A 24430-nucleotide genomic window follows, 5' to 3' on the forward strand; every position below is an offset into this window, starting at 1 on the left:
ACACTGCCCAAGAGCGGAATCCCATGGGTGTGTTTCTCCTCTCCTTGTCCAACTAACATATAAGTATTCATATTATTAATCATTTTGTATGGACATAGCAAGAGATGCATTAAGCTTATAGAATTGCTCTCCTGGGGTCACCTCGATCTCAGACTACAGTGCTCAGGCCAGATTAGTCTTTCCTATCCCTAGCAGGGTCCTAGTCTCGTCGTTGCTTTTGGATCATGACATGACATGTCCATGACCAATCTCTTAACATATAGTTAAGCATTAGGCACTTTGGCCAGGCCCATCTCAATGCCAGGGTAGCACATAACTCACCGCTTGCCCTGGGTCTGTCCTGTTCCTCGTAGGGACCCTGCTTTTGACGGTGCTAAGAAGTAAGGGGAGCTGAGGCTTAAGTCAAGAAAGCAGATGCCCGGGAGTGAATAATATTTGAAGCCAATTAAGTCCCACATTACTAAAGCATATTAACAATTGTCTTTCTTTGTCCATGAAAAAAGGATATTGCTTTAAAGTAAACTATTCAAAAGACATAAGAGAGGAGAAAGACAATATTAACTTACAATACAAGTTCACTGTCCTAGCAAGTTCTGACCTTACAAATTAACAGAGTCTGATTAGGGGAAGAGCTGAATGACTAGTTGGTGAAGGGAGCACAGAAGTGATTACGGATAAACAAAGGAATGGGAGCACTTTGATGGGTGTGACTGATATACCTAAACTCCTAATGGCAAGGGGAGCAGGACATACAAATGTAATCTAGAATTGTTTAGAGATTATTACCAGATAAGCCCAAACTCTGTGGCAAGGGTGAAAGGACAAACCAATGATATCCAACACTGGGGAACAGTCAATTTCTTCTTCTTGGCACAGGCTCTACCCAACTTTGCATGGAGAGGAAGGTTGGAGTGTGGCCAAGTCAAGAGCAGAATCCAATCTTAAAGGTTTCCAGTGGGGAAAGTCCTCACAAACCCCATCTCATTCACCCTGAACTGGAAACAAACAATATAGCATGCTTTTCTTCTCCTCTTCTCCTAGAAACTTCAGAAAAATCCCTAAGCTTTGCATATAGTTCTGTTTGGGGGTTTGGGCCAGACTTGGCAGTGCTGGGGGCTATACCTAGATGGGTTCTCAGCACCATGGGGTCCTGGGGATCGAACCTGGGTCTCCTGGTGTGCAGAGCACATGCTCTGCAGTCTTAAGTCTTCTCCCACTTTTTAATGGGATTAAAATAATTTTATTTTGCAGTGATGAGATTTGACACCAAGCCCTCACCCACAAAGTTCTGTGCTGCCCAGCAACATCCCTGGCATTCTTTGGGCAATCTTCTACGAAAAGGGTCTCTGCCATCGCCCAGAATCTGGAAATGAGCTGACTCCGGCACATGTTATTGACAGACAGTCAGACCTATATTTGGGGATGCCCAAGACAAAGGTTCAGAGATCTGCTCGCAGAGGTTTGCACTCAGGGAATCAAAGTCTACATGTGGTGGACTGGAGCAATAATTCAGCGGGTAGGGCGTTTGCCTTGCACGTGACTGACCTGGGTTCGATTCCCAGCATCCCATATGGTCCCCCGAGCACCACTAGGAGTAATTCCTGAGTGCAGAGCCAGGAGTAACCCCTGAGCATCGCCGGGTATGACCCATAAAGCAAACAAATAAACAAAGTCTACATGTGGAAATAATGATAATCACCATGTCCTATAACACATTGAATTCCAGGGCCTGGGAGTTGAGATGCTGGTGATAAGTGAGAATACTTTAGGGGTTGATCTGGAGCGATAGCACAGTGGGTAGGGTGTTTGCCTTGCACGCTGCCAACCCGGGTTCGATCCTCTGTTCCTCTAGAAAAGCCTGGCAAGCTACCAAGAGTATCCCACTCGCACAACAGAGCCTGGAAAGCTACCTGTGGAGTATTCGATATGCCAAGTCTCACAATGGAGACGTTACTGGTGCCTGCTCGAGCAAATTGATGAATAACGGGATGACAGTGCTACAGTGCTATGTTAGGGGTTCATGGAAGCTGATGTTTGTATAGCTATGTTTTCCCCTAACCCTGTCAGCTTTGATGGATGAGAAGAGAGCAGTGAAACTGGGCTGGAGAGATAAAACAGTAGGGCACTTGCTTGCATGCCACCAACCTAGGTTCCATCCCTGGCACCCCATATGGTTCCCTGCATCCCAACAGGAGTGATCCCTGAGTGCAGAGCCAGGACAAGCTCAGGAGCACTGCCTGGTGTGCCCCCTTGCCTAAGAAAAAAGTTAAAATGCAGTTTGCTGCAACATGGATGAACCGTGCTGAATGAAGTTAGCCAGATAGAGAGGGCAAGACAGAACTGTATCTCTCATATCTAGGATATGAACCTAGATATGAGAGATACAGATCAAAGAACCTAGTAGGGGAATGACAAATGCCCACAGGCAGCAGAAACTGAGCACTGGGCTCTGGTGGGAAATTGACTGTGGCGGGGGTTGGTGGAGGCGCACTGGGACAATGATGGAAGCTAAGTGGACACGGACGGAAGGGGTGCTGTGGGAATGTGCCATGTATGAAACCTTACTAATGACAGTTTTATAAACCACATTGCCTAAAATAAAATAGATGCTTAAAAAATAAGAAACCCCAAACGGGTCTTAAATTACAAAGCCAAGGAGAGGCATGATTCACCTTAACATGCAGAGAATCCAGAGACTGTTCTCCCTGCTGAGACAGTCAGCAACACAACAGCACATCTAATGTGGTGGAGTCGAGGACCGGAACTCAGACATGCAAGAAGTAGCCATATTCTTAGCTGTTTTAGTAACCTTAGATCTGCAGCAAGCCCCTGCACTGAGGGGAATGTTCTATCTCCACCAGGAAGTGGCTATTGAACCCCTAGAGACATTGAGTCAGGATGCCTTAGTCAGCCTCACCCTCATCCCACCCCCCAGATGATGGGCACTGGTTGCTGACACCCACCCCACCCCCTTTCTGAACAGTTGCAGACTTTACTTTCTGGAGTTAGGTTTGGGTGAAACTGGCCCTCTCTGGAGTGCCACGGGCTACCCTGCCTTTTGAGAGGGTATGTGTGTAATTTCTCCAGACTCTGGGATGGGTCTCTGGTTTGTATCCAGCCAACTGGAACAAATGTTCAGAAAGTTGTTCTCTGGCTGTGCGAGCCAATGGTTTCTGCCTCATAAGCGCAGGGGGTGGGGACTGAAGTGGTGGTTTGCAGCAGCCAGCCTGAGAAAGAAATCTGCCTGAGAGCAAAGCTGACACAGGAAGAGCAAAGATTCTAGAATACCTGAGCAAAGAAGCTAGAGTCTCATTGGCCAGGTAGAATATGAGCCCCACTTTTCCATAAATCCATCTTATTCTATTATTTTTAATGGGTATAGAGAGATAGTAGAGAGGGCAGAAAGCTTACCTTGCATGTGGCTGACCCAAGTTCATTTTTGGCAACCCATATGGTCCTCTGAGCTCCGCCAGCTAGTGACCCATGAGGACAGAGCCAGGAGTAAGCCCATGGGGTGTCTACATCCAGCAATGCTCAGGGCTTATTCCTAACTGCTCAGGGATCATTCCTGCTGGTGCTCAGGCACCATATATGGTACTAGAGATTGAGCTAGGATTGGCCAATGCAAGGCCTTAACCCCTGCACTATCTCTCTTGCCTCCTTTCACATTATTATTACTTAACATTTGCTTCTAGGGTAATACCAAAGCACCTCTGGCGATCAGCAACTCCACACCATAAGGCACAGTAGTATACTCCAAGGGACCAGGGTTGCACAAATTGAGTTCTTTATTTGTCTCTAAATTTTGCAACTTGAATATCTCTCCACCAGTAGAGATCAACTTCTGGTGGCTGAAGAGCTACAATTTGGCAACCTAAAATAGCTTTATATGATATCTCTGCAGCTGTGCCCAAAGACAGTCACTAGATAGCAGCTCAAGAAATGTGAAAGCGCTTTCCTCCTAGGGTCTTGCATAGAAGACCTCCATAGGCATGGCTTCCCTCCATAGGCACACCTAAAGTGGGTAGGAAGCCAGTTCCCTTTCCCAGTCCTTGTTACACAAGAGGAACATCCTTCTCTACTCTGGGTTTCCACTTTCCCAGAAGCATGATGAAGAAATTAGGGTTTGTGTGTTCCAGGAATCTGGGATCCATGAAAAGTCACTCAGTCAGGTGCTTCTGACTCACCAGGTTCCTCACTGCAGCCTTCACATCCTTGTTCCTCAGGCTATAGATGATGGGGTTGAGCATGGGGGTCACCACCCCATAGAAGAGGGAGATGAGCTTGTCTGAAAGGTCCTGTTTGTCAGCCCCGAGGGGGTCCTTGGACTTGGGTTTCCCATACATGAAGAGGATGGTTCCGTAGAAGACCACAACGACCGTGAGGTGGGCAGAGCAGGTAGAAAAGGCCTTTCGCCTCCCCTCAGCTGAGGGAATTCTCAGGATGGTGACAATGATGAACACATAGGAGACGAAGATGAACAGGACTGGGACCACAAGAAAGATCATATTGGCCACTACCATGCTGATGACATTGATGGAAATGTCGGCACAGGCCAGCTTCAGGACTGCCAAGATCTCGCAGGTGAAGTGGTTGATGATGTTGTCCCCACAGAAGGGCAGTCTCATCGCTAGAGTTGTCTGAACTATTGAGTTAATGATACCAGCTGTCCAGGAGCTGATAGCCATGGGCACATAGACAGCCTTGCTCATGACCACAGGATATCTGAGGGGGTTGCAGATGGCCACATAGCGGTCAAATGCCATCATGCTCAGGAGCACACACTCGGTGGCTCCCATGGCAAAGGAGAGGAACATCTGCAGGGCACAGGCTGAGAAGGGGACGGTCTTCCTGGGGGTCAGGAAGCTGTCCAGAATGAGGGGAACAGAGGAGCTGGTGTAGCAGATGTCCAGGAAGGAGAGGTTCCCCAGGAAGAAGTACATGGGCGTGTGCAGGCGGGAGTCAAGGATGGTCACCAGGATGAGGACCCCATTACCCAATAGGATCACCAGATACATAAGCAGGATAAGCACAAAGAGAGTTTTCTCTAGTTTTGGGTGGGCTGAGAGGCCCAAGAGAATGAATCCTAACCCGGAAGCAGTCCAGTTGGACCTGTCCATGGTGCATCTGCTCTGTCACTTGCAAAAACTGAGGTTACCTCCAGGCAATCTCTATAGGGCAGCCATGCAAAAGTGCCTACACGGCCAAGCAACTGAAGAATAGCTCAGACTCATTTGGCCCTCCCTGAAGTGTCAGGGAGATATGTAGTAGAGATCAACATTTAACTTCTGCTTCCGGTGAGAATGAACAAGTTAATTTGGATGAACTCCCCTGCAGGAGAATAACTGGGGAAAATTATATAAAACATCAATGTAAAACATTGTTGAAATAAATAGACAGTGAGGAGTCATATGTCATGATTCTGGAAAAGAAGAGGAATTTGGAGAAGCAAATTCATTATTTGAAGTTATATTTCAGAACCTTCCCCTTGGGGTATCTGCACCCTGGGTTTCTGAAGGTGGCCACTGGAAGTCTGGGAAGTCCAGGTGATCACTCAAGGAGGTGGGGAAATGTTTTGAAGTATAAGGTCCACTTTGAAATTCCCAAACAAACTTGTTTCATTGGGGTCATCAAAAGGTCAGTGCCAGAGGAATGAGTTAATAAGAAAGAAATATGCTTTTGCAGGTTTTGTAATCCACCTTCAATTATCTCAAGCCTTAAAACTGCATTATGGCAGGGCCAGAGCAATAATATAGCAGGTTGGACATTTGTTTTACACATTGCTGACCTTGTTTCAATTCCCAGTATCCTATATTATCCCCTGAGCACCACCGGGGCTAGTCCCTGAGCACAGAGTCAGGAGTAAGTCCTAAGCACTGCTAGCAATGGACCCCCCACCTCCCAAAAATTGCATTACAGTGGTTCCTTGTTTTTGGTGTTCCCACATATCTAATAGAAGCAAACATAAACCCACCTTAAAAAGGGATAAAACCATCCCAGTCTCTAAGACATACCTGCAAGTTGTTTAGCAAATAAAACATTGGCACACATTAAAAAATAAGCAACAGATCAAAACAGAAAGCCACTGGTGTGTCTGCATTTATTCTGGTGCTTCATGGAATGAATCAGACTCACAGACCAATAGAATAGAACTGAGATCCCAGAACTAAACCTTCATATACATGGACAGTCACTTTTGGGCTAAGGTGCCAACACTATAAATGGATTAAAGACCTAGATCTTAAGCACCCCCCAACCCATAAAACAGCTTGGAAAAAATAGGTGAAACAGTCCAAGATATTGATTTCAGTGGTGTCTTCAGTGATTTGACTCCATGGGAAAAGGAAACAAAAATAGAAAAAAATAAGCAAAAGGATTTATAGCAAATGAAATCACTTTTGCACAGTGAAATAAACTATCACTAAAACAAAAACCACAGTACTGAACGGGAGAAAATATTCATATACCAAACATCTGACAATGGGCGTATATCCAAGATATAAAAGGAACTCATAAAGCTCAGAAATAAAAAAAAACATCAAAAATGAGAACAGATATTTCTCCAAAGAGACTGACAGATGGGGAACAGGCATATGAAAAAGTTCTCGCCACCACTGATGATCAGGAAAATGGTAATAAATACAATGAGCTATTCATTCATACTTGTGAGGACAATGAGGTATGTCAAAAAGACCAGAAAGAGCAAGTGCTGGTATGGAGAAAAAAATATATATTCCTCATTCACTATTGGTGGGAATGTAAGTTTGTTCACCATCTATGGAAAACAAAAAATTGAAAAATGTAACAACATGGAATCCAGAAATTCTGCTCCTAGGTATCCATTTCAAGTGCTCACTTGAACAGATATAGGTCCAACTGCTTGAGTTGCAGCACTATTTACAGTATCCAAGATAGAAAATAATCAAAGTGTCCAATGACAAATGAATGGATAAGCTGTGTGATAAATGCACAAAAGGATGCCACTCAGCTATAAGAACAGATAAAACCTTGCATTTTGTTGCAGTAATTATGCTTAGTTAAATAAATCAGAAGGAGAAAGACAAATACTGAATGATCAATCTCACTCATGTGCAGAATAAAAAAGTAATGCAGGAGAACAGGCCACTAAATGTGGTGGTGAGGGATATGTAATAATCAGAGTCGGTCCTGAAAAAGGCTAATGCTTTACTTCCTGTACTCTTTCCAGTCCCAGTGTACCTGTAATAGTCTTGGACATCTCAGATATGCACCTCTCCAGGTGCTCTCTCTAATCCAGCCACTTCCTCGGTGAGCAGGGGTGCTTCCTGCCTGGGAACTCGGAGCATCTCCTATTGGAGCTTAGCTTTGGAGCAGTGACCAAGCTAGTGCCATCACCATCTCATTCTGACTGGAAGTTATTGAATATCTGTTCCTCACCCTTTCAGATGCTAGGAACACAGCAAGGGGAGGTATAGCCCCTGGCTTCAGGAGTTCAGAATCTTACAGGGTTTATAGTCTACTTTTAGTTTGCATCTTCCAACCCGAATGGGTCCTTCCAACATCCTCTACTTGGTGTTCCCTTCTCTATCTGAGCTGCCTTTTCCCCCAGCATGTGGAGCTGCCTTTTCCCCCAGCATGTGAGGCTCGAACATGAAATGCCACTCAATACCTCTATTGCAAACAACAACACCCAAAAGGAGAGAGAACAAAGGGGAATGCCCTGCTGCAGAGGCAGGGTGGGATGGTGGGGGATGGGGTGGGGTGAGAGGGATACTGGGATCATTGGTGGAGGTGAACGGGCACTGGTGGAGGAATGGGTAAACAATCATTGTATGAATAAAATGCAAACACGAAAGTTCATTAAGTTTGTAACTGTACATCACAGTGATTCTCTAATAAAAATTAAAATGAAAAAGAATCTCACAGGGTTGGGGAAAGAGGGCAGAAGGCAAACAATAATAACAACAAAAATGAGTAAAGGGGCCAGAGAAATGGTATAGCAGGGAGGACACTTGCCTTTCACTCAGTCGACACGGGTTCAATTTCTGTCATCCCATATAGTCCCCCAGGAGCAATCCCTGAGTGCAGAACCAAGAGTAAGCTTTGAGCATTGCTGGCTGTGCCCCCATCATGAATCCTAAACATTACCTGGATGCTACTGGAACCGCTTTGCATCCATTGCTTGTTGCTCTCACGTTCCAGTGCAGAGTCCCTGTTACAGGCCCATGGGGCTCCAGCCTAGGCCTGGCTCCCTCAGCACCCTCAGCAATGTGGGGCTCCATACCTCTGGCAGAGTCGCTTTTCACCCTAAAGTGGTTCTCCTTTATATCGAGTAGAAATCTGCTCCTTTGAGATTTTAATGCCTCTTTCACACCGCAGGCCTCCAAAGATGTAGAAACAGTTTCACTTCAGCATGAAGGTAAAATAAAGATCACGCTTCCATTTTTCTTCCAGGGCCTTCAAAACTCAACAATATATCTCTGAGAGGCAAATATACCATGCAGAAATTGATTCCAGAGATCAGTAAGTACTGAAAACAACACACACGCACACACACACACACACACACACACACACACACACACACACACACACACCCTCACTCCACCATGCTTGATGACTGCTCCCGGAGTCCATCTGAGATGTGCCAGGGACAATCAGCCTCAAGCTGGGACTTCGCTCCCTGTTGGACAGTCTGCTAACCTCTCCCAAGAGCCAGGATCAGAGAAAGAAACTTTCCCTCCATCTCATCTTGATGGATCCAGTCACAGTGCTCCTTAATAACTGCTGAATTTTAGATTCAAGTATGAAGGGAGAAAGGACCCACCAGTTTCAATCCGTATGGAAATCACTGCACTGGTGAGGGAAATAGCACTCCTGGTTGTGAATCATGTGATCCTGAGCATGCCCTGTCCCCTCTAACCAAAGCAGCTGATGGCAGAAGCCTTCGTTGCTTGATGAGTCTGTTAGACTCTGAGAAAAACAGACCAATCATAGGGCTGCATCTCTTTTCTAAGCCCCCAATCCACTCCAGTCAAGTCATATGGCAAAAACTCAATAGCGAGATGTTAGTAGGATCAAAATTCACACTTACCTTTCCAGGCACATGGGGACCAAGAACGAGCCATTCCCTAAGAGTGAGAGATGATAGGCCGCAAGTTAGAGAGCAAGCCCAGGTCTGCAGGGTTCACGAGGGAGCAGAGTGTGAGGGGTGCCCACCAGACTGCTCCCCTCCACCTGCCTGCATGCTCAGGACACCAGCACGAAAGGACCAGCCCCCCCTTTAGAAGATCATTTAAACTCCAGTTTGCTCTTTGGGATCATTTCCATCCCCAAAGTCATTTAAAGTTTGGAGAGTGAGTTGTACTTAGTTTAGAAAGTTTGTCTCCTTTGGGATAATATCCCCAAGATCCAATTATGTGGAAGGCTCGGGAGGAGGCTTGCTGCTTGTCCCCTCCCTCCGCGCCTCCCTTCCTTCTCTCCGAAAGCCACACACCCATGCACAGATGATCACACAACCCAGTCACATACACCTGGGTTTTCTTTTCCTGGTCCAGCCCCATTCCTCCCAATGTGTGATGATGCAATGCTCTGTGTGTGGAGTGGGAGGGGGGCGTGGAGAGTTGGGAGCATGTCCCAGGAGAAGTCATGTTCTCCCTCTAAATGTTAACTCATTGAACAAGGCTCTTTGGAGAGCTCTACCGTCTCCTTTCTCATCCTCTCTCAACATCTGTCTAAGTCACTATCCTATCAACTTCCCACTATCTGTGTATGTGGTTTCAGACTTTGTGAGAGTCAAGGAAGAATAATGCAGAGAGGCCTGGTTCTGCCCTCTGTAAGGGTCCTCCCTAGTGGCAGGAGAGGGACGGGTGAGAAGAGAATAAGCAGACACAAAGGGACTGACCACTAACAGGGAGAACCCTGGAGGGAAAAGCTTTAGGGAAAGTGCACTTGAGGCAGGACAGCACTGCGGGTACAGCTAGCTCTGTGTGTGCTAGGGCTGCTGGAATTGCTCAGTGATCCTCTGTCTCCTCCCAACTGCTTTGCTCTGACTCCAGAGCTTGAAATGAACTAAGCAGGGGTATTTGTATCCAGGGATCCATCTGCTTCCTGTGAGAACCTACTTGGCATGGATTCTAAGGATTCGCTGGTGTCAGGAGAGAAAGAAATGCTTCAGCATTTAGTGATGCAGGATAGGTCAGCAGAACCAGCAAGGACCAGCAAGGAGTGGAAAAGAAGCTAGATCCAGAGTCGAGGAATTAAAGGCATCTACCCTGAGCATTAGTAAGAAATAACCTCTCTACTCTTAGATTCCTGTAAAGGAATCACTGGGACTCCAATCCTAGGAAAAGTCTAGAAAGACAAGGGCTTCTCAAATAGTATGAGTCAGAATAATCTGGTGGGCATGTTAAAACACAGAGAGAACACACACACACACACACACACACACACACACACACGCACACACGCACACACACAGATTGTTGGGTCCCACCCCAAGGATCCTGATTCAGTAGAACAGGAGAAGCGTCCAAGAATCTGTGTTTTTGTTTTGGGTCACACCCAGTAGTGCTCAGGGTTTATTTCTGACTCTGTGCTCAGGAGTCACTACTGCAGGTGGTGCGTAAGGGCCATATGTGTTGCTGGTGATCAAACTCAGGTCAGCTGCATGCAAGGCAAGTGCCTTACCTTATCACTCCAACCACAGCTCAGAATCTTACTTTGTTTTTATTTGGGGGCCACATTTGGCTATCCTTGAAGTTTATTTCTGCCTCTTCATGTGAGGATCATTCTGGGGGTTCTCTGGGAACTATATGTGGTGCCTGCTGGGTAGGCTGTGTGCAAGACAAATGCATCTTACCTACTATACTATCACTCCAGTTTCTAGAAATTTCTATTTTTAATTAGCACTCTGACTGTGATAGGCTGACTGACCCCAGGTTGTTTGGGGCATCCTAAGAGTACCCCTGGTGTTCCCAATCTCTGGCAGTAAAATTATCATGGTCCATGGGGTGGCTTTGGGTATTCTGGGAGGCTTTACATGTGTTGGTGTGTGGTACTGGCTGACATGTGATTTAAGGCCAAACCAACCCCGACTTCAGGTGTGGCTTAGGAGCCTGAGTTTTATTACCTGCGTGAGTGCTGTGGTATGAACAGCGCTATGGCTACAGGGGGAACCACACAAGGCCTGCTCTGCAGATCAGGCTTCCGGAGACGCTGAGGGGCGTATTCCATAGTACAGTTCCAGAAATTCAATTTGGTCAGATTATTCAAAGAGGGTAGATAGGTGAGGTAGAATCACAGTAACCAAATTTACCAAGTCCAGAAGTATCAAACAGACAAGGCATAAGAAGAAACAAAACTGGGGCTGGAGCAATAGCACAGCGGGTAGGGCGTTTGCCTTGCACACGGCCGACCTGGGTTCGATTCCCAGCATCCCATATGGTCCCCTGAGCACCGCCAGGGGTAATTCCTGAGTGCAGAACCAGGAGTAATCCTTGAGCATCGCCAGGTGTGACGATGCAAAAAAAGCAAAATAAATAAATAAGAAACAAAACTGTTCCTCCAGAGGGGCCAGAGCCATAGTACAACAGGGTTGGGCATTTGCCCTGCACACAGCTGACCCACAGCCAACCTGGGGTCTATCTCCGGCCTACCATATGGTCCCCTGAGCCAGGAGTGATTACTGAGTGCTGAGTGCTGAGCCAGGAGTATCCCCTGAGCATCACGGGGTATAATGCAAAGAGCAACCCCCCCAAAAAAAACCCCAAAAAACCAAATCTGTTCCATCAGAGACAGTATAGGGTGAAGGTCTTGTACACTACAGGTGGTTAGATTTATCTCCAGCACCACATGGTCCTCTGAACACCACCAAGTGTGATCCCTGAGTACAGAGCCAAGAATAGTTCCTGAGCACTGCTGAGTATGACCTCCCCAAAAATATATAGACAGAAAGTGAGAGAAAAGAAAAGGGAAAAAATAAAGCATTCTGTTAAGAAGATAAGAAAACTTGGACTAAACATAATAGAGCGAGAGTAAGAGGGACAATTGTAAGTATCAAAAGTAAGGCAGACAATTGTCTGCCATAGAGGCAGAGAGAAGGGTGGGACAGAGGAGAGGGAGGGATACTGGGGACATTGGTAATGGAAAATGTACACTGGTGTAAGGATTGGTTCAATCATTATATGACTAAAACTCAAACAAAGTTTTGTAACTGTAGCTCACAGTGATTCAATGAAAAGGAAAAAAGGAAGGAAAAGAAAAGAAAAGAAAAGGAAAGAAAAAAAGAAAAGAAAAAAAAGAAGAGAAAAGAAAAGAAAAAAAGAAAAGAAAAGAAAAGGAAAGGAAAGAAAAGAAAAGAAAAGAAAGAAAAGAAAAGAAAAGAAAAGAAAAGAAAAGAAAAGAAAAGAAAAGAAAAGAAAAGAAAAGAGAAAACTGGGGCTGGAGAAGGGCATTTCTTCATGCCACTACATATGGTCCTTCAAGCCTAGCCAAGAGCAATCCCTGAGCACAGAGCTAGGATTAAGCCCTGAGCACTGCCAGGTGTGTACCCCAATGCTCTCCTCCCTCCCCCACCCCCACCCAGTTGGCCAGCACTGCAATGAGACTGCTGTGTGGAAAATCATAATACAATAGAAACTTGCTGTGCAAAGAAGAACTAGAGCCTGGTGACTATACTGTGGGGGCCTTAACGGTCAGGGTCATGAGCTGTAAGAGCCTGAGGTCTCCAGTTTCACGACAGAGACAGTTGCAGGGAGCTTCTTGCTTCCTGGAACTTTCTGAAGACACAAGATATGCAGACACATGGCTCAGCTTTAGGTCTATGAATAGCACTGATTAGACAGAGACATCTGTCATTTGATTTTCATTTGATTTCCAGGATCAGTTCTTCCTGCTTGCAAGTGGTGCATTGTCTGGCTCTTAGATGATTTAAAAAATTTTCCACTTTTTAATTTAATGCTTCCATGTTTCTCCCTTCCTTCTTCCCTCCCTCCCTTCCGTCCTACGTTCCTTCCTCTATTTATCTCTCCTCTATTTATCTTTCTTTCTCTCTTCCTCTTTCTTTCTCTCATTCTTTCTCTTTTTGTCTTTCTTTCCTTCTTTCCTTCCTGCCTTCCTCTCTTTCTTTCTTTCTTTCTTTCTTTCTTTCTTTCTTTCTTTCTTTCTTTCTTTCTTTCTTAGTTTCTTTCTTTCTTTCTTTCTTTCTTTCTTTCTTTCTTAGTTTCTTTCTTTCTTTCTTTCTTTCTTTCTTTCTTTCTTTCTTTCTTTCTTTCTTTCTTTCTTTCTTTCTTAGTTTCTTTCTTTCTTTCTTTCTTTCTTTCTTTCTTTCTTTCTTTCTTTCTTTCTTTCTTTCTTTCTTTCTTTCTTTCTTTCTTTCTTTCTTTCTTTCTTTCTTTCTTTCTTTCTTTCTTTCTTTCTTTCTTTCTTTCTTTCTTTCTTTCTTTCTTTCTCTCCTTCCTTCCTTCCTTCCTTCCTTTTTATAGGGACCACACCCACAGTGCTTAGAGGTTCAGACTCACTGAACATGGCACTGCAGGTCTATGGTTTGGTGTTTGAGTTCACAGTGAGTGCTCAGATACCACCAGAGCCACACCCAATGGTGCTCTAGGGCTATGTGGTGCTGGAGATAAAACTCAAGCCCCTGCATATGCCAGCCATTTCTCTACTACTTGAGCCCCCCAAAAAAACATATTTTAAAAAGTCAAGATGCATAAATCAAGTATATCAACTGAGGCTCTGTAAATTAATTTAAGTATACACAACAGCCACTTTCCCCCTCGGTTTTCCTGCTTTAGGCAACTATGAAATTGACAAAAAATTGAATGGCATGTGCCGATAGAGGTTTAAATAACCTGATCTTAGAATTGCATCCACAGAGAAAATATAATTGCAGTCTTAGGGACATCAGACTGCGGTCTTCACTTACTGACACAGTAATCTACCAAAACTTAAATATGTATCTTCTGCCTTCACTATTCATATGAATGCAAGTGAGAATTTGAAATGGAAGCATCCAAAGATAATATGCAAATTGTCAAAAATCACACAAAGATGCTCATTATCACTAATCATTAAGAAAATGCAAATCAAAACTACAGTGAAATATCATTTCACCTCAACTAGAATAACATTATCAAGAAGGCCAATATACACTATTAATGAACTGTAAAGAAGAGAAATTGAGAAAATAATCTTATTTATGATTACATCAAAAGAATGAGAGACCAGGGAATAAATTTAACTAAGGATACCTGTATGTCAAAAACTATGACACTGATGAAAGAAATGGAAAAGAATATAAAGAAGTGAATCTCCCTCATGCTCATGGATTGGAAAAAGCAATAGTGCTAAAATTTCTATATTTCCCAGAGGCCAGAGTGATAGTACAATGGGTGGGACATTTGCTTTGCATGTGACTGACTCAGATTCGATTCCTATCATCCCATCTGGTCCCCCAAGCATCACCAGGAGCAATTCCTGAGTTCAGAGCCAATAGTAACTTGGAGCATCACTGGATGTAGCCCACCCCCCCTAATGTCTATATTCCCCCCAAAAATCAATATATTTAATAAAATCCCCATCAAAACTCCAATGGAAAAATCTTCAAAGAAATAAAAAGATCAATTATTAAATTACGTGGCACCACAAAAAATATCAAATATTCTGAGCCATCCTGAGAAATAAAACAAAGCAGGAAGCATGATGTTTCCTGTATTTAAAATGATTTACAATAAATCTATGTTATATTAGTAATCAAAACAGCATGTTATAGCATATAAACAGACCCATATGTCCTTAAAACAGAACACAAAGGCCAGAAATGAACCAACTTATGCAGAGTGAGTTAATTTACAGCAGAGGAGACAAGACTACATAAGCAAATACAATGTGAAAGAGCAGTCTCTTTAATAAATGTATTTGGGAGACTGAACAGGAATGTATGAAAGAATGAAGCTGTACCATTATACTATACACAAAAATTAGACTAAATGTAAAACCTGGAACCATGAAAATACTACAAGAAAACATAGAAAGTAAAAATAACAGGGCATGGGTCTTAGTGATTTTTTTCTTCAGTATTGGGGATAGAACTCAGTGTCTCACACATTTGTCGTATACACTCTTATCACTGAACTACATCCCTTGTTCTCAGTAACTTTTTAAATATAATTCCCAAGGAAAGAGCAACAAAGGCAAAAATTAAAAGAGCAATCATATCAAAAGTCTTCTTTATAGTAAAGGAAGCCATCAACAAAACAAAAAGAAAATCTACAGAATGGGAGAAGATAGTGACAAAATGATAAAGGATTAACATGCAAAAAATATAAAGAACTCATACAACCCAGTGTTAAGAAATAAACAATCTGATTAAAAATGGGCAGGATTGCCAGGAATGATTCATTACTTCATTAATAACCCCTGAGCACTGCTGGGTGTGGCCCCAAAACAAAACAAAGATAGGTAGGGGATCTAAATAGATTTTATTTCCCCAAAGAAGCCATACAGAAGATTAATATGCACATGAAAATATGCTCAATACAATCAATCATGAGGTAAATGCAAATCAAAACCACAACCTTAAACTTGTCTGATGATGATTACTCAAAAGATGAGAAATAATAAGTTCTGGTGAGGATGTAGAGAAAGAGGAATCCCTACACCCTGTGAGCATGGTATAAGATATAAATTGGCATGGTCACTGTAGAAAATGGTATGGCAGTTCACTAAAAAATTCAAAATGAACTGTCATGTGATCTGATAATTCCACTTTGAGTATTTATTCAGAGAAAATGAAACACAATGGAAAGGATTATGTATTCCTATGTTTGTAGGAGCCAAGAAAGTAATCTAAGTGCCCATGGACAGATGGTTCTCTCACTCTCTCTCTCTCTCTCTCTCTCTCTCTCTCTCTCTCTCTCTCTCTCTCTTTCTTACACACACACACACACACACACACGATAATACTCAACCAGAAGATAAGTATCATACAATTTCATTTAACTAAAAAAATTTAGTTGGCATGAAATCACAAAGTTATTCATTATTGGATTTCAGGCATACAATGTTTCAATACCAATCCTTTCACTGGTGTTCACTTCCTCCACCAATACCCAACCCCAACCCCATTTGCCTCTCACCTGAAAGTTTGCTTCTGTAAGAGGATCTTTATATATTTATATGTGTATATATATAAAACTGTGTGTATGTATGTGTGTTTGCACTGTGGCTTGCAGTACTATTGCTGATTGGGTTTCATATATAGCACTTTACCACATTTCAGCACCACCTCCTTCTTCAGGTTGAATGCTTCCCTCTATCATAGATGTTATCCACTCTCTGTCCTATTCCTCAGCCCCTCAAGTGGTATGTTTCCTATAGAATACCAGTTCTCATATTCTTTGTTTCCGTTATCTTTGGGTATTTGTTATTCCACCATTATGTTTCTTTATATCCTGCATATGGGAGAGATCATTCTGTGTCAGTCTCTTTCCCTCTGACTAACTTTACTCAGTATGATACTCTCCAGGTCCCTCCATGTAGCAGCAAATTTCATGACCTTATCTTTTCTTATGGCTAAATAATGAATTTCATTTATATAGGAATATAAAAACAAAATAAAACAAAAATGCATAAGTATAGAGAATACATAGGTAGTTATCAGAATGGGATGAGGGCTAAAAAAGAGAAAAGAGGGGGGAAGTGATCCAATACAAACCTGCACTTTTTTTTTGGCTTTTTGGGTCACACCCGGCGATGCTCAGGGGTTACTCCTGGCTTTGCACTCAGTAATTACTCCTAGCAGTGCTTGGGGGACCATATGGGATGCTGGGAATCGGGCCTGGGTTGGCCGAGTGCAAGGTAAAGGCCCTACCCGCTGTACTATCACTCTAGCCCCCAAACCTGCACTTATAAAGTAAGTCCTTGGATATAATATCCAGTATGGGAACATGGTGAAAAATACTTTACTGCAAACTTGAAATATGCTAGGAAAATATGGTACATGCATAGTATGGTGGTGCTATTGCAATAAACACAAATGTTGAATCACCACTAGATTAAATACTAGAAACTAATATCAGATCTCATGTCAAAGAAACTTCAATAAGAAAAAATGTAAACAACTACAAACGTTGGCAAAGATGAGGATAAAAATCCTCAGATGTTTGGGACAGGAATGTTAAAATGAATGTAACCACTTGGGAAAATTCTTTGACAGTTCCCCCCACCCCCAAATCAATCAGAGAGTTACCATCTGACTCAGCACATTTCTCCTGTCTAGACCCAAGAGACTGTAAATAGGTGTTCACAGCAACACCTGTACAGAAATGTTCATAGCAGTCATAAGAATCAAAAGAAAGAAACAATGCAATCGTCTACTGAGTTATGAATAGATAAAGCAGGTCTTAAGGAATGTTATTTGGCCACAGAGCAAGTCCCAATCCCAACCTCATGTTCGGGTTTAACACCCTCGTCGTGTGCACACACCCAGGTCTGCTCCAGAATGTAGCTCTGGTCTTTTCTACCCATTTGCAGGTAAGAGCCTCAATAGCCCCACCTCACTCTACTGCCACCCACATATCACAGCCCACCAGACCCCACACTGCACCCTGCTGAGCCTAACTATACTGTCACCGGCCTCCAGTTAACCCGTTTCTTTTTCCTTGATCTGGAGGTGCCACTGCAAATCCCAACAGCCCTTGCAGAAGCCACAGATTCTCATTTCTGACAAGGACTATATAATTTCGGGTGTCTTGGGTCCCAGTACCAGCAGCACTTTGCCTCTGCAGCCATCCTGGAGGTGGAGCTGCGGCAAACGCTTGCTCTTGGTACCACCAGACCCAGAGCAACAATGTGCTGCCTCATAACCCCAAGGTGACATCACCAAGGCTCATCTCCCACGTGTAGGTCTTTCCTCCAGAAGCCAGTATACAGGGTCTAGAAGAGGTGACTGCTTCTGAAAACATGCCCTTTTCTTTTTTTAAAAAATTTTTTAAACTTTTTTTTCTTTTTGGGTCACACCCGGAGATGCACAGGGGTTACTCCTGGTTCTGCACTCAGGAATCACCCCTGGCGGTGCTCAGAGGACCATACGGGATGCTGGGAATTGAACCTGGGTTGGCTGCGTGCAAGGCAAATGCCCTACCCGCTGTGCTATTGCTCCAGCCCCGCCCTTTTCATGAGAGAAAAGGTAACACCCAAATCAGGGAGATGGGTCAATACCAAATGGATGTAAAGAACTTCCAGTGAGAGACCAGAAAGAAATGGAGATCCACAAATTGCTTGAGAAAGAATGAAAATAACTGTTCTAAATAGCTCAGAAAACTACAAGAGAATACACATACTGTGATTTTAAAAGACCAGGAAAACAACAAGACTTGATATTTATTCAGATGTAAAACATAATAATAATGGAAAAACAAGACAGAGATTCTAGAGTTGAAGAATGCAATGACTTACCTAAAAAAGCAACAGAGGAAGCCAGAGAGACAGAACATGAGTAGGGCACTTGCTTTACATACAGATTTAGTCCCTGGGCCCCATATGATCTCCTGAGCCCGGCCAAGAGTAATTCCTGAGCACAGAGGTAGGACTAAGCCTGAGCACTGCCAGGTGTGTCCTCCTTCCACCCCCAAAAATGCAACAAACATAATCAAGCACAAGAAAGACTCTTTGACTGATAGACTGGTCATTTGAAATTATTTAGACAAAAGAAGAAAAAGGATAAAAGAGTGAAAAGTGGAAAAGAATTTATGGTTTAACTAAAAATACCTATGAAGGAGTGAAAAAGTGGAAAAGAATTGATGGAACGCCTTCCATTTCATATAAAGTCTCAAAGAAGATAAGAGAGACATAAAGAAACATATTAGGGAAATAACAAATTGCCAAAGGCAACAGATCTGGAGAACTGGTCTATAGAACTGAGCTTACTGTGGGGAGGGGGTTGAGTCTGGAAAGGGGGCACAGGAGACACACTGCTGAGGGGGGTGCTGGCACATTGTGTACATGAAACCCTCTCACAAACAGTATGGTAAGTCACGGTGCCTGCAGTTTAAAAATAAAATAAACAACAACAACAAAGGATACATTCTGGTGTACAAGCCACAGTCAGACCTTAGTTATTGCTCTTATTTCCGGGAGAGTTGATGAGGCCACGACAGGCTTTCTAGACTACAGAACACTTCCTGGAGAGGAGAATTCAGATTCCTCTAGAACTCTCTTGAAATTTAGCTAATTGGGTTTATGGGACATGAGCCCTGTTCTCCTGTGAGGTTTCTCACCAAACTTTAAATTGCTTCTGGGATTAAAACTGGCCCCAAACAGCCAGAGCTCTAAATTGTTCCAGAGATCCATGATAGATTCTCTGAGGGAGGGCGCGGGGCGAAGAGTGGAGGGCGTCTGCCCTAAGCACAGGCTGGGCATGGCTGCCAGGACCATGAGCAAGTGGCCCCTCAACTCCTCCGTTCTCTCATCGCCTCACAGGACCAAGAGAAGGCCAGGGGAAGGAGCAGCTTCAGTGCCTTCAGGTAGAGACAGCCAAGCGTTTACTTGGCCTTGCTGTGAATTGTGAGGGGAACACTTAGGTCTAGGACAATTAACAGGACTTGGCGCATGCTTCCTAGCTCAGACTTCAGAGAGAGATGGGAGGTGGCCAGGGTGGGCAGGGGAAGCCAGCACTGGCCGAGAGCAGGGACACAGCCCCCACAGCAGGAGACTTTCCAGACAGGTGACCTCTGGCTGTCCCCATGGCCTCATTCCTGCCTTGGGCACAGGCCAAGTTCTCTGTGTGCTCGAGCCTTCTTCGGGCAGATGAGAAGAAAAGAGCTATTAGTCAGGACCTGCTCACAGCTTCCATATCTCTGGAGGGTTTTTAATCGGGGAAAGGAGCACTCAGGGATGTGTCTAGACCAGCATATGTGTGTGCAGGGGAGGGCGGTGGTGGAAGGGGACCTCCTCAAGCAGACTCTGCTCAAACAGAGGGAACTCTCCAGCATCAAGGCTGTGTGACAGAGAGGTGGGAGCTGTGACACCACACACCTTAAGGTGTTCAAAGCATGCAGGAAAAAAATATGTATGTCATCAAAGGCACTCACAGGTGAGGGAAAGAGGCAAGCCCAATGGTCTGACTGATGACCTTCCCCACTGAGTATGATTTTCTCCAGCCAGCAGTGCCAATCTGGTCAGAAACAGAGCTCTCTTGTCGAGATGTTCCGACGCCAGAGGCTACTACTCCCCTCTGAAAATTACACAAGGGTAGCTTCAGGCTGCCTCATCCTCCCAGCCCGCCTTTCCCAAGCAGTGACAGTGTGCTGGCCATGCACAAACGATGTGATAAGCCCAGGTAAACCACCCCGACAGCCTCCCAAGCCCCGCCATGAGGCACATGTCTTGAAGAAAGGAGTGATGCCTGTTTTTATGAGCATTCTAAGGAACGTGAGGATGAGCAGGATTTCACTATGTGTCTGATAGGCACCTGTTCTGGCATAAATGGAGAAGCAGGACATACGAGCAGGGGTGAAGGGTAGAGCCCTGAGGAGGCGGGTGAGGGGGCGATGAGGAGGAAGACTCCATGTCTAACCCTATCCTCACTGTCTGGGAACCTCTCCAGGCTTGCTTCTTCCTCTTTCACATGAGAAATCAAAGCTTGAGACTTTCTTGAATGTACTAACTCTGTGGTGACTGGGGAGCATCCTATGTGAGGGCCTCCTTAGAGACCCTCTTGGCTAGGCTGGGGAGTATCTTCTGCCTTTCAGTGAATAATTGCTGTGATGTGACAGAGTCTTTCACGGCAAACTCAAGTATAGAAGGATCTGATGTAGCAATTGTAAAGTCTGCATCCTCCAAAAGAACATCCCCCACCAAAGCCTAGTCCCCAGGTCACAGATGCTTGCTCTGGGAGGTATGAGAGACCTCATCCTTGGATTCTCTGGTCTCTGGCCCAGGAGTACCTAGAGGGAACAGCAGTGTTGTGCACAAAGGCTGTAGGGAGGGAGGGGGATCTGGAAATGTTTCCGTTAGGATCTCCATGGTCTGTTTGCTGAAAATTCTCAGTGAAAGTGTTGCCAAGAAGGACTTCCTAGCCAAATTCACAGGAAGTAGAAAACAGCATTTTTTATGATGGAAAAATTATATTTAGGATTAGCTAGTTGGACTGTTTAGATGATTCCAATTTTGTTGACAACATCCAAGGCGTCATAGTCTGGAGCCAGCCAAACATATGCTTTTTTCTCTCCACCAGACCTAATTAGGGTGTTGGCCTTGGCCATGTCAATGTCATAGAGCTTCTTCACAGCCTGTTTAGTCTGGTGCTTGTTGGCCTTGACGTCCGCAATGAGCACAAGTTCATGACTGACTTGGTGGTCATAGGGACCTTGATGATCGGCATAATGGTCAAGCTTGTTTCTCCTAGGGGTACTCTTCCGAGGATGTTTCCTTTCTCTGCCACGGTGGGTCTTCGGGAGATAGGTAATGTGCAGATCTTTTTTTTTTTTTTTTTGTGGCTGTGGACTCCCTTCAGTACTGCTTACTGCTTTCTTGACCTTCAAAGCTTTGGCATTGCTTCAACTCTGGGAGAGGCAGGGGCTTCCTTCTTGGCTTTTGGTGCCATGTTTGTAAAAAAAGGTTCAGAGGCAGCAGTAAGAGGAAATAAATGCTAAGCAGACCCTGACCTTTCTGACCTCTGCTCTTGGTGCTATCTCCAGACAGGATTCCAAAGTATCAGCAGGAAATAAGCATACAAGCAGAGAAATAGTATCAGGGGCAAAGGGACAAGATGTCAGGGGTTAGCATCAGTAAGTATGACAGCTTGAAGACCCCAGGGACACTGAAGGGACAGTTAGGGGATAGACAGGGCTGGTCACTGGAGTCCACTCTCTGGTTCAAGCTGGACAGAACTAACTCAGGATTGCTCTGATTTTTTAAATAATTTTATTGAATCATCATGAGATAGTTAGAAGCTTTCATGTTTGGGTTACAATCTCACAATGATCAAATACCTATCCCTCCACCAGTGCACATTCCCCACCACCAATATCCTGGGTATACCCACCCTTTCCCACCCTCCCCCTGCCTCCATGGCAGACAATATTCCCCATATTCTCTCGCTACTTTTGGGCATTGTAGCTTGCAACACAGACACTGAGAGGTCATCATGTTTGGTCCATCATCTACTTTCGGCATGATTCTCCCATCCCAACGATTCCTCCAGCCATCATTTTCTTAGTGATCCCTTCTCTATTCCATCTGCCTTCTCCCCTCCACTCGTGAAGCAGGCTTCCAGCTATGGGGCAATCCCCCTGGCCCTTGTATCTACTGTCCTTGGGTGTCAGCCTCATGTGATGCTACCCTACACTCCACAAATGAGTGCAGTCCCTCTATGTCTGTCCCTCTCTTTCTGACTCATTTCACTTCTCATGATACTCTCCATGTTTATCCATTTATAAGCAAATTTCATGACTTCATCTCTCCTAACAGTTGCATAGTATTCCATTGTGTAGATGTACCAAAATTTCTTTAACCAGTCATCTGTTTTAGGGCACTCGGGTTTTTTCCATGTTTTGGCTATTGTGAACAGTGCTGCAATAAATATATAGGTACAGATGTCATTTCTACTGTGCTTTTTTGCATCCTTGAGATATATTCCCAGAAGTGGTATTGCAGGGTCATATGGAAGCTCAATTTCTAGTTTTTGAAGGACTGTCCATATTGTTTTCCAGAAAGGCTGGGCCAGTCGGCATTCCTACCAACAGTGAAGGAGCGTCCCTTTTTCCCCACATCCACGCCAGCACTGGTTGCTTTTGTTCTTTTGAATGTGTGCCAGTTTCTGTGGTGTGAGATGATATCTCATTGTTGTTTTGATTTGCATCTCCCTGATGACTAGGGATGTGGAGGCTTGCTCTGATTTTGATCCCGGTGTGGAACCCAATCTTACACATCCTTTGCTCTAAGAGTGGCAACAGCTGGAGGCAGCTGTTCATCCAGTGACAAGGCTTTCAGATAGCATGGCCTGATTAGATTCTCACAGTCTGCTTTGCCCGCTCGTGATGTTAACTACATCCTGACCTAAGGTAACTAATGTAAACAGTGAATTTTATTACTTAGGTGCTAATTTTGTAAATTGGCACGTCAATGGGTAAATTTAGTTACAAGTTCTAGAAACATCTCATCAATGCCCAAATATTGATCCCAAGAAACCTATATTTGTGGCCCTCAGTTCTCCCAAGCATCAAAGAGAGGATTTAAAATGGAAGTGACCAACCAATCCACCATGACTGGATTTGTCTTGCTGGGCTTATCAGATCACCCAAAGCTGGAGAAAATGTTCTTTGTGCTCATCCTGCTGATGTATCTGGTGATCCTGTTGGGTAATGGGGTCCTCATCCTGGTGACCATCCTTGACTCCCGCCTGCACACGCCCATGTACTTCTTCCTGGGGAACCTCTCCTTCCTGGACATCTGCTACACCACCTCTTCCATTCCTCTAGTCCTAGATGGCTTCCTGACACCCAGAAAAACAATCTCTCTCTCAGGCTGTGCCCTGCAGATGTTCCTTTCTTTTGCCATGGGAGCTACAGAGTGTGTACTCTTGGGCATGATGGCTTTTGACCGCTATGTGGCAATCTGCAACCCCCTCAGGTACCCCGTGGTCATGAGCAAGTCTGCTTATGTGCCCATGGCTGCTGGTTCCTGGGCAGCTGGTGGAGTCAACTCTTTGGTACAGATTTCTCTTGCAGTCCAGTTACCCTTCTGTGGGGAAAACATCATCAACCACTTCACCTGTGAGATCCTGGCAGTCCTGAAGTTAGCCTGTGCCGACATCTCCATCAATGTCATCAGCATGGGAGTGGCCGATGTGATCTTCCTGGGAGTCCCGGTTCTGCTCATCTTTGTCTCCTATATCTTCATTCTTACCACCATCCTAAGGATCCCCTCAGCAGAGGGCCGGCGAAAAGCCTTCTCTACCTGCTCTGCACATCTAACAGTGGTGGTCATTTTCTATGGAACTATTCTATTCATGTATGCAAAGCCCAAGTCTAAGGACCCACTAGGGGCTGATAAGCAGGACATTTCAGACAAGCTCATCTCTCTTTTCTATGGAGTACTCACCCCCATGCTCAACCCCATCATCTACAGCCTGAGGAACAAGGATGTGAAAGTGGCTATGAAGAACCTGGTGAGCCAGAAGTGTTTGGCCCAATGATGGTGGGATGAAGTAGTGTACCTTGTGGTCCTCTGCACCTGGGGCATCCTCTGGGAAACAGATTTGGTCCAGGGTTCCTCCAAACTGCCTGCACAAACTGCAGCAGAGAAGGCGTTTCTGAGTGTTTGACAAGGAAACATCAGCTATGTAGGACGAAGAAGGGGTTGTACAAAATCACCTGGAACCAAGAATAAGTACCTATTAAAATTTGTTTATTTTTTTCTGAGTAAATAAGCAATAAAGATACAATTT

General features: G+C 44.5%; 2 protein-coding genes across 2 annotated transcripts; one reads left to right on the forward strand and one right to left on the reverse strand.

The window, feature by feature from the left end:
• Positions 1-4160: 4160 nt before the first annotated feature.
• On the reverse strand, positions 4161-5120 carry LOC101553033 (olfactory receptor 13C7). Its single transcript, XM_004600232.2, has one exon. The coding sequence runs from the start codon at positions 5118-5120 to the stop codon at positions 4161-4163; it is 960 nt and encodes a 319-aa protein (XP_004600289.2).
• Positions 5121-23221: 18101 nt separating this feature from the next.
• LOC101545535 (olfactory receptor 13C7-like) lies at positions 23222-24178 on the forward strand. Its single transcript, XM_004600412.2, has one exon. The coding sequence runs from the start codon at positions 23222-23224 to the stop codon at positions 24176-24178; it is 957 nt and encodes a 318-aa protein (XP_004600469.1).
• The last annotated feature ends 252 nt before the right edge of the window (positions 24179-24430 follow it).

This window comes from Sorex araneus, chromosome 1 (assembly GCF_027595985.1).
Source record: "Sorex araneus isolate mSorAra2 chromosome 1, mSorAra2.pri, whole genome shotgun sequence".
Lineage (NCBI taxonomy): Eukaryota > Metazoa > Chordata > Mammalia > Eulipotyphla > Soricidae > Sorex > Sorex araneus.

What these genes read in the sequence shown, in the direction of transcription:
- LOC101553033 (XM_004600232.2), bottom strand. Translation starts at nt 5,120, where the DNA reads ATGGACAGGTCCAACTGGACTGCTTCCGGGTTAGGATTCATTCTCTTG.
- LOC101545535 (XM_004600412.2), top strand. Translation starts at nt 23,222, where the DNA reads ATGGAAGTGACCAACCAATCCACCATGACTGGATTTGTCTTGCTGGGC.